This window comes from Ahaetulla prasina, chromosome 15 (genome assembly GCF_028640845.1).
Source record: "Ahaetulla prasina isolate Xishuangbanna chromosome 15, ASM2864084v1, whole genome shotgun sequence".
In the NCBI taxonomy this organism is placed as follows: Eukaryota; Metazoa; Chordata; class Lepidosauria; order Squamata; family Colubridae; genus Ahaetulla; species Ahaetulla prasina.
Genome location: NC_080553.1, coordinates 18365766 through 18375600, shown reverse-complemented (window position 1 = coordinate 18375600; position 9835 = coordinate 18365766). Strand labels below are relative to the sequence as shown.

At 47.9% G+C, this 9835-nt stretch overlaps 1 protein-coding gene across 2 annotated transcripts; it reads left to right on the top strand.

Annotated features, from left to right (window-relative positions):
- The first annotated feature begins 2313 nt into the window (after nt 1-2313).
- Nucleotides 2314-9817, top strand: SELPLG (selectin P ligand). Of its 2 annotated transcripts, none has more exons than XM_058158885.1 (2): nt 2314-5037; nt 6437-9817. In XM_058158885.1, the coding sequence occupies exons 1-2, from the start codon at nt 4959-4961 to the stop codon at nt 7741-7743; spliced, it is 1386 nt and encodes a 461-aa protein (XP_058014868.1). In that variant the 5' UTR covers nt 2314-4958; the 3' UTR covers nt 7744-9817. The 2 variants fall into 2 exon arrangements, with proteins under 2 accessions (XP_058014868.1, XP_058014869.1); XM_058158886.1 differs by having other exon boundaries at nt 6298-9817.
- The last annotated feature ends 18 nt before the right edge of the window (nt 9818-9835 follow it).

Sequence of the window (9835 nt, the reverse complement as noted above, 5' to 3'; positions counted from 1 at the left end):
TTGGGAAGCTCTTTGAAGTTATTTGCGCGCACCTCCTTCCCTCCCTCCCTCCCTCGCTCTGCTCCAAGCTGGGACTGACCTGCAAACCCTCAACGTTCCCCATGCTGGTCACAAAAGGCCCTTCAGCTGCCAGAGACATCCAGGGGTGACATGGTTGTCGGCAGCCAAAAGACCTCAAATGCTCCCATGAGGCAAGCATGAGCCCAGGGCGCTGGGGCAACTTAAGACGTCCAGTTTGGCCCGGTGGCCCAGCCGTGGGCGGTCTTGGGAATAGAAGCCTGGAGGGGGATCCCACGGCTCTTACAGCTTCCCTGCTGGGGAACTTCTCCGTTCCTTCTGGTGGTCTCGGAGACCTTGCCTAAGACACCCCAACTTTCCCATTCAAGCTGCCTTCTGGAACTGCTGCTGCAGGGGAGGGGCTGGGGGGGTTTCCCCCATTCCCTCAAAGGGGCTCCGGGCTTCACCAGCCCCTTTGATGGAACCTGGGAGGCACCAGGATGTTTTCCAGAGGGTGACTTCTGCAATGGAGGGTAGTAGAGTTCCCCAGCTGAATAGAAGGATGAAGTCCCTCCCTCCCTCCCTCCCTCCCTTCCTTCTCTTCTTCCATTTCTTCCTCTATCTCCTTCTTCCATCCCTTCTTTCTTTCCTTCCTTCCTCTTGTCCTTCTCTTCTTCTATTTCCTCCCTCTTCTCCTCCTTCTTCTCTTCCTTCCTGACATCCCACCCAGAGGCCTGCCTTCTTGAAGCTCCTGGTCTTGCTCAGAAGCGACTCCTCAGCACTTCCCACAGGGTTGGAGCCACGTGCCACAGTGCTGTGTCCTGGTTGCTGGGAAGGAAAAATATGGCAGCCTTGGAGGGGGGGTGCCAGAGAATGGACCCCAGAGGCAAAGCGCCTGGGATGCTGTCAAAAGTCAAAGACCTTTCAGGAAAAGCCCTCTTGGGCACTAGCAACCTGTCTGGCAGCTTTGAACACGGGGATTGTTACAGATAGATTTGGGTCCTTTAAAGGCTAATTTGTGGATGAATATTTCTTAACTTTGTGTGTGTGTGTGTGGCTTTTGGTCAGCCATCCATCCTCTCCTGGGCCTTCAGAAGGTTTCCAGTGGCTCAAACTCCTGTTAGCCTCTTTGCTCCAAGCATGATGTGCTTGCCATGTTCACACACACACACACCTGGCTTCATGGCAGGGTTAAAGTCCCAATGGGAAAAGCTTTCTTTCTCACCCACTGTTTTGGGTTAGGGTCCCTAACATGGCCATTAAACCCCCCCATCCCCAGAAAAGGGTAGAATGCAAATTTTGCGATGTGTCTGTCTATCCGTGTGGGGAAAAAAGTCACGCGGACAGATAAGAGAAAGTTTGCAGGAAATGGGCTGGAGGCAACAGACCCAACGAGATAAGATAGTCGTAGAAAGAGGATACGAATGAGTGGGAAAGTTAAGAGAACGTTGGTAGGGGTGAATTCTGAGTTGGGGGAGCCTGGTTCCCTTGTGCTGGAGATGGGTGAAGAGTTTTCAAAAGAGGGAAGGGGCAACTTGCATCCCCCCCTCCCCTGTTATTTACACTGCCAAACTATTAAGTTTTTCCAACTTGGCATCATCTGGACTGCAGCTCCCAAGATTCCCAGTCAACACCACAGAATCCTGGGACTTGTAGTCTAGAAGATGGAGGAAGCAGTTATGTCTATCGGGTCAGTTTCACCTTTGGGCATGTTTTGTGTTTACAGCAGAAGGTTGGAGACCAGGAGTGGGCAATTATGGCCCCTTTACCACCGGTGGACTGAGTCCCTGAGCCAGCCAGTCCACCGGTCGCAAAGGGGCTGTAGTTGCACATCCCAATTGCAGATGGAAAAAGCGAGATCCTTATCTTTCAGAATCAGGCATGTTTTCTTCCTTCCTTCTGCCTCAACAGTATTCGTTTCCCTGGTGTGATATTTGCACTTTCCCAAGAGCAGCCTGCATGGAAGTCCCTGGGAAGCTTCCTGTGCCATTGATGTTTTATTTCACGGGACGCTGAGCCTGCAGCTTCTTGCCCCTTAGAAGGTGGCCAGCCAGGGTCCCCGAGGGGATGTGCTGGTAGAAGAACTCCCCCCCACCCCCATTGCGTCATGTCCAAATACTTGCTTCCAATTTCAAACCATTAAAAGAAAATGAATTACCAAACCCACACCGTGAACCAACTGTTCTCTGTGATTTTATTTCCTTGCACGAAGGTGCCCGGTTGACCCTACTTGACTTCTGCAGCCAGCTGGCCCTGAAAGAGGCTACTGGGAGTCACGGGGGTGACTGGTTGGTTCGCCAACCCAATATTAACTCAAGCCATCGAAAGGTGCTCAGAGTTGGCAGGTAGAGACCTAGTTCCAGGGTGGGCTTACACAACAGCGAAGAGTTGACATCGTCCTGCCACTTGACCAAAGTCTGAGACCTCAAATCAGGACATCAGTTTTGGCAAAAGGAGCCAAGATCAGCTTTCTCTGCATCTCCAGAAGGACAAGCTTGAGAAAAACCCTCTTAAGACTCCACTCCAACTCCAAAGTCTCCGGAGGATGATGCTGTGTCCATCATCCTTTTGAGTAAGTCAGACCAACATGGCTTAAATCGAGTCAGCTGGGTTTATTGTTGGCCTCCTGCCCGGCACGAAACCAACTCGCAGCTTCAGGTTGAGTTGGTTGGAGCTCCCTTCCTTGCACCACTTCCTGGGCCTGGAGGACGTGGAGACAACGGCTTGTGGGGAAAAGTTCACTGAAGTCTGAAAGTCCAGGTGCTGTTGCCCAAGGCGATGCAGCCAGATCTGAGGCGCCAAGGGCCACTGGCAAGACGCACAGGTGAGAAAGGTGGTGGTGGAGGTGATTTTTCACTTAGTGGGGAGCACTTCCTCTGGAGGAAATCCAGACCCTGCACAAGGTCTGGATCACCATCCAAAATTTGTCCTTAAGGACGCTGAAAGATAAAGAAGAAAAAATAAAAGAACAGGAACAAAGAGCATTGAGAGAAAGAGCAAGGGCTAAAGAGCCAATGGAACAAAGAAACTAGGGCGATGAAATTAAAAACTACTAACAAGTAAAATATGGGAGAAGAAATAAAAGCCATATCAATAAAGGTAAATGGACAATGTGGCGATAAAAGAACAGAACATTAAACAAATTCTTTGAAGATGGACATTACATTTTTACAAGAGGTCCATATTAGAAAACAACACAGAATTATTAGAACACTCAAAATTAGGAATTCTATTTACTTCACTAATACATCAAAGCAAAAGAGGAATAGCTTTGTACATTAAAGAAAAATTAGAACCCAAGTTTCTTTTTGAAGATGGAGCAGGTAGAGTCCTGATGGTGGAAATAAAAATACATTCTAAGCAAATACTCCTGATAGCGTTATACGCGCCAAATGAAAAACAAGATTTTTATAAGAGATTACATAGAAAAATTCTAGAATTGGACTATGAACACATTTGCATAATGGGAGATTTTAATGCTGTAATGGATGCGGAACTGGATTATAAAACAATAAAGACTAGCAAAACAACAACAAGGAGAATAGTGCCAAAATCCTTTTGTATAGGTCAGAAGAATTGAGTATTCAAGATATTTGGTGACAAAAACATTTAAAAGAAAAACAATATACTTTTTATTCGAATAGACATTTATCGTGGTTGAGGATAGATATGATATGGATGTCATCAGATTTGATAGAGAATATACACGAAGTAAATATTGGTTCAAATATATGGGCAATCACAATCCAACGATGAGAATATGGAAAGGACAGAAGAAAAGAACAAGATGGATTTTGGCTAAATAACAGACAACTCTGCTGTGGAAACCCTCTTGAAAGAAGATCTCACTCGGCTCCCAGAAGTTCTGCCTCCTTCTGGCCTTCCAGAAGAGGCATAGAAACAAGACCAGATGATTGGTGGGCTACTTTCCAGGAAAACGGGGGGACTCAAGCCTTGAAGTGGAAGGCCTTGAACCTAGCGATCTCTAGAGGCTGCCTCACCTGTCAAGACAAAAGAAATTTGTCACGCAAAAATTCACACATGGACCTCCTTTTTATGAAGTGATACTTGGTGGATTACACATCTTGTGTCACTTCCTCCCAGGCATGGCAAGAAATCTCAGCTCTGCAGGCTCCTCCCTCCAAACTTAGGAATTCTGCAGCAGCTCGCAAGCCCGGCATGGCTGAATTAGTTGCGGGCAATTTCACAGCCCTTCTGTGTGTACATCTGATGCTTGCCCTACTTCAAAATCCAAGTGCTCTGGAGTCTCCCCACCGCTTTGCCCCTCATCCTGAGAGACCAGTGGTGAAATCCAATTTTTTTTACTACTGGTTCTGTGGGCATAGCTTGGTGGGTGTGGTGTGGCTTGGTGGGCATGGCAGTGGAAGGATACTGCAAAATCTCCATTCCTACCCCACTCGGGGGCCAGCCAGAGGTGGTATTTGCCAGTTCTCCAAACTACTCAAAATTTCTGCTACCGGTTCTCTGAACTACTCAAAATTTCCACTACCGGTTCTCCAGAACCTGTGAGAACCTGCTGGATTTCACCCCTGCTTGAGACCCTTTGTGTCTTACCCAGCCTAATGTCACTCCTCACACACTAAGTGTGCACCACATCCAGACTGGCCCATCGCTATACAGAAACTTCCAGGTTTATTCTGACCAATTGGACATTGCATGATGGTGGCCCTTGGAGATCTCCTGCAGGCAGATGGCCTTAGGCCTTCTCTTCATGTCTGTGAAGAGACATGTGTCACCATCCAGATATTTCCCATCGGACCTTAGCTGGTCCTGCATCTTCTCAGTGCAAGAGAAATCAAGCCCAGAACCGCCTTGCTGATCGTAAGTGCAAGGCCTCCCCTCTTAAACCCTGATCTGGTGCAGAGCCTCATAACCACAGCTCTTCTTTTGCCACCCATACGCACAGCCTCCCTCCTCTCCGCCACAAAGGAAGCTGCATCATGTGTCTTCCAAACGTCTCTTCTGATTTCGCATTCTCATGCTGGCCCGACACAGTGTTCCTGTTTTCTCTCGTAGCAGGTAAGCCAGGCTCGGCCAGAGGGGAATCTCTCTCGGCCGGCGTCTTCTCTTTCTCTTTGCGTTGGCTAGGAGAACCAGGCTGCTAGAAGACCCTGTGCTAAGGGCGGCTTCTGTCCCTGGCAGACATCTTCTCCGGCAATTGACCCAAGTGGTTGTTTACGTTCCTGGCTACGTTTCCTTTGGGTGGTAGCTGAGCTGGCTCGCTAAGGGAGGCACTTGAGAGTAGGACATTGTAGTGGTGGATGATGGTGGTGGTGGTGGTGGAGAAGAAGCAGCCTCAGGTTCTGGTTGAGGGTTCAGGCTCCTGAAGGCAAACTGGGATGCTGAAGGTGTGATTCAGAACTTCATTCTCGGGGATGGATGAGGCTGGTTGAAAGTTGCTTTGGGGCTCTCTGCTTTCGTGAAGATAAGCATGCAAACTTCACTCCCTTTGTGCTGTGCCGCTCCTTTGTACATTCTGTGCCAAGAAATGGATGCTTTGAGATATAACTTAAAAGTTCGGAAGATCTAGATTTGCTCAACGGGTAGCAGTCGCTTGTTCACTTTTTTGGGTGCTGTGGGGCATTACGGAAATCAGCAAGTTTTTGTTTTTTTAATTTGCATTTGTATCCCGCCCTTCTCCGAAGACTCAGGGCGGCTTACACTATGTCAAGCAATAGTCTTCATCCATTTGTATATTATATACAAAGTCAACTTATTGCCCCCCCAACAATCTGGGTCCTCATTTTACCTACCTTATAAAGGATGGAAGGCTGAGTCAACCTTGGGCCTGGTGGGACTAGAACCTGCAGTAATTGCAAGCAGCTGTGTTAATAACAGACTGTCTTAGCAGTCTGAGCCACTCAAGGACCCTAAGTGGGCACAACTGCATCTCTGAAAAGATTGCAAGGCTGGGCTGCAACTTGTGGTAAACTCATAGGAAACTTTTAGTCAGTCCTCCTCCAGAAAGGCCTGAAGTTGAGATTCTGAGCTGACTGTTCAGGCTTTCTTACGTGTTTCTGTCCGTCATCTGTGTGCAAGACTGCCACAGAATATCTCCACGGGGGTTTGGTAATGTAAATATTGGTATGACTGATCTTTCACTCTGGTAAGCATCTCTCTTGACCCAAATGAAGCAAGAAAAATTGTTCTCGGAAATGAGGATCTTAAAATATGGGGGAAGGTAGAACCTAAGTGCTCACTTCCCTGACCTCCTTTAAGTTTTCATCAGGGCTCATTTCGATAAAAAAAAAAGACCTTTTCCTATCCTGTTTTCACTAGATTCGTTGGATGTTGAGCCCCGTTCTTCCCTGATGTCTTAGCTATGCTGGAGACGTTTTTGTGAAGGAAAAAATAGAGGCTGATTATTTGCGTGGACACCTGATGACCTGCGTCTTTCACTTTCTCCTACTTGCATCAGGCAAAATGGCTTCCCAGTGGATCTTCTGGCCCATGGTTCTCTCAGGCGTCCTCCTATCTGGTGATTTCAAGAGTATCCAAGATGGCATCAGCACGAAGAACATGGTGACTCCTGCCAACACGAACGATTGGAAGTGGAAAACAGCAGCTGAGGAAAGTAATGGGTCCTTCTCTCAGTTGCTCCATCAAGGAAGACAGGATCCAATGAAGAACCAGACCAAAAAGCCTCCTGCCCTTCCAACAGCTTCACGCCTCTCGATGGCTCTCCAGGAAGAGACCACCTCCTTCCCCAAGGAGATTGTGACCAAAGTTGCATTCAAAGGTTCTCCAAAGAACTTGCTGCCACAAACCAACCCAAGTAAGATGAAATCAAAGCCTCTTCCCCTGGAAATGACTGTAACGTGGCCATGGCTGGTTGACGTCACCTCCAAACCCTCTCAGGCGCCTCTTTCCACACTGACTTTGGAGCAAGACTTTGAGACTACTGGACCTGGCTCCACACAAAAAGACACCCTCCATCCTTCGTTCAAAAAAGTCACACCTAGTTTGGCATTCTCGGACGATCTGTCTACTGCGCCCTCTCACGATCTGATCGATGATTCAGGGTTTTCCACAGCTACCCAGAACCACATCCCACACTCACCTAAACCAGACACAAAGTCCAAAATAAAACTTCCTCTCATAGCAGCTGCTTCTGCAACGCCACAACATCTGGATGAAATCTTGTCTACCTCTCAGACTTTGGTGGATGACACAGAGTTTTCCACACCCGCCCAGAAGCATACCTTGGACTCAGGTGGGCCAGGCCTAAATCCAAGGGCCAAACCTCCCCTTGCAAAAGGCACATCTGAGCCCCATAAAACACAGAAGTGGCTGGATGAAATGGTGTCTACATCCTTGGCTTTTTCTGCAAGGTCCCCAAGACAAAGCTTGAGTCCTACCACATCGGGTTCCTCAGCCACCACCCAAGGGAAGTCTCCCCTTGCCGATGATACCAGCCCCCTGATTGAAAAGTGCTTGCTGGCCATCCTCCTCCTGGCTCTGGTGGCCGCCATCTTCATTGTGTGCTCAGGTGTCCTGGCCATCATGCTGTGTCGTCAGAAGAGAGCCTACCGACTGGGCCAAGCCAACCACACAGAGATGGTCTGTATCTCATCCCTGCTGTCTGCCGAAAAGGAGGAGGAGGAGGAAGAGGAGAGGAGGAGGAGGAGGCAGCCCAAAGTGAAGCGGGTACAACTTCTCGGGGAGACAGCATCCGAGACAGAGGCGGACAATTTAACTCTGAACAGCTTCCTCCCAGAGCATTAATAGTTGGGTGTTCTAGACATCTTTGGTGCACCTCCTTGGAGCCTCTTGATCTTCTCCAAGACCGTCATCTGAACCCAGGACTATATCTGCGGTACATCCTTATCTTCTCACCTGGGTGGACCTATTGCACTGATTCATACATTTGTTTGCCAGCTGTAGAAACCCAACATTTATGTCCTGCAAACTGTCGTTTCTTGGAGAACTATTGTGGCTTGTTGAAAACAAGACTTAGCACCATGTTTTTCTGCAGCCCTGCAGATCAGATTAGAGAGGGGACATTCTGAAATATGTAAATTATTTTTTAGTTAGATTTTTACTTGGTTTCCTCCCAGGAGTGCAAGGCTTAGGTCCTCCCCGCTCCCCCAGACCGTGAAGATCTTATTCAGCTGCTGGAAGGTCTTGCATTTCCCTTTTTTGAAGCCATCATATCTAGAAAGCAATAACTGAAGCGTGAAATCTCAGAACAGACCTAAACATTTCTGCTTTTTTTTTTTGTATTTTATTACGGAACTAAGATTTCTAGAGTGTTTTTGAGATGGATTGGGTTGAATGGAGGGTGGGGAGGGGTCGGGGTGTTAAGTAATCCACATTTAAAATAATTAAACATTTTGAAACGCAACAGTGGTTGTAGCATCCCTGGAACCAATCGACCGTTGCAGAAACATCGTATTCTGGACTCATCCGAGGTCTTGTTGGGGGAGGTTCAGAACCTGGAAAATCCCATTTCTCTATTCTGGGCTCCTTATGATTTTGCTCTCGCCTCAATTTTAAACGTTCTATTCTCTCTTCCAGTTTTGCAGCAAAACATAAAGGGAATTTTTCTCTTCTCTTCTCTTCTCTTCTCTTCTCTTCTCTTCTCTTCTCTTCTCTTCTCTTCTCTTCTCTTCTCTTCTCCTCCCCTCCGCTTCCCCATTGCTGTTTCATTCGTATCTCCATTTGCAAGGAAACCATCTTACCCTACCTCAGGTATTTGTCTATCCACACCAACTCAGGCTAACAGGGAAAGCCCATCCCCATGGACTCCGATTCCATCATCCCCTGACCAGCAGGGCCTGAAACAGACAGAAGCTCTTCTCTCCATTTATTTTTTGGGTCCTTGTATCTACAAAGTGCTCGGCCCCTCCTCACCCACCCTCAGTTTTCTCCTGGTTCCCTCTTTCTGCTTCCCTGTTTTGATTTCTCTTCCTCATCACCCAGACTTCATCATGGGTAACACCTGCTAGCCACAAACTCTGTTTTGGCACTTAGAAGGACTCGTTTTGCAGAAAATTCCTTCATTTTTCACCAGCTGGTCCCTAAATTTGATAATAGCGATGATCAAACATACGCACTGGAGACCACTGTAGGTGAAGAAAAAAAGGAAAATGACTTGTAAAAATGGTATGAATTAAGTGAGAACATTCAGAAAAAGATTTTGGGGGGAAATATTGCCAAAATTGCAGGTGGATTGCCTGTGGACTTCTCACTAAAACAGAGGGAAAAACGGCACGGAAATGGGCAGAATTAATTTCCCTTCCTTGCAGAAAAGGGGAACACATTTATCCACCTGTTATTCCGTTGGGTAATTCAACTGCCTCCCAGAAGCTCCAGAGCAGGTGTGGAAGCTACTCGTGAATGTATCTCAGTAATTAATATTCAGCTAGACTTCTCCTGAACCTGCAGGCTCTGAGGAACCTCTCTGGAAGTTTCTCATCTGTGTGGGAGGGGGAGGATTGACGTCAGCAGGCCCCTGAGTTCAAAACAACGTTAGAGATGGGCAGCTTTTCTAAAGAAAGCTCGCAGGTACTGTGTCTTCCCTTTTCAAGAGGTTTTTTCCGCTGGTTATCTTGCAACATCAGCCCGAGAGGAAGAGATCTCGTTGGGCCCTTGGAGATGACTCACACGGGGCCAGGCCTGCCTCTGATGCAAACGGATGGGATGGGACGGAAGCGGGCTTTGCAGAACCCCCCCAGGAAGAATCTCTGCTGCTGCGGTTAAGGCAGGGTCTCAATTCTGCCAGATGCCCAGAGAGGCAGATGCTGGGCTGCTTTCAGGGAGAGAGAAGACTGCAGCTTTCAAAAGAGTCCTTCCCCCACCCCCAGGAAGGAAGGGA

What these genes read in the sequence shown, in the direction of transcription:
- SELPLG (XM_058158885.1), top strand. Translation starts at nt 4,959, where the DNA reads ATGTGTCTTCCAAACGTCTCTTCTGATTTCGCATTCTCATGCTGGCCC. An exon ending in CCTGTTTTCTCTCGTAGCAG is followed by an intron (nt 5,038 to 6,436) that starts GTAAGCCAGGCT and finishes TACTTGCATCAG; the next exon opens with GCAAAATGGCTTCCCAGTGG.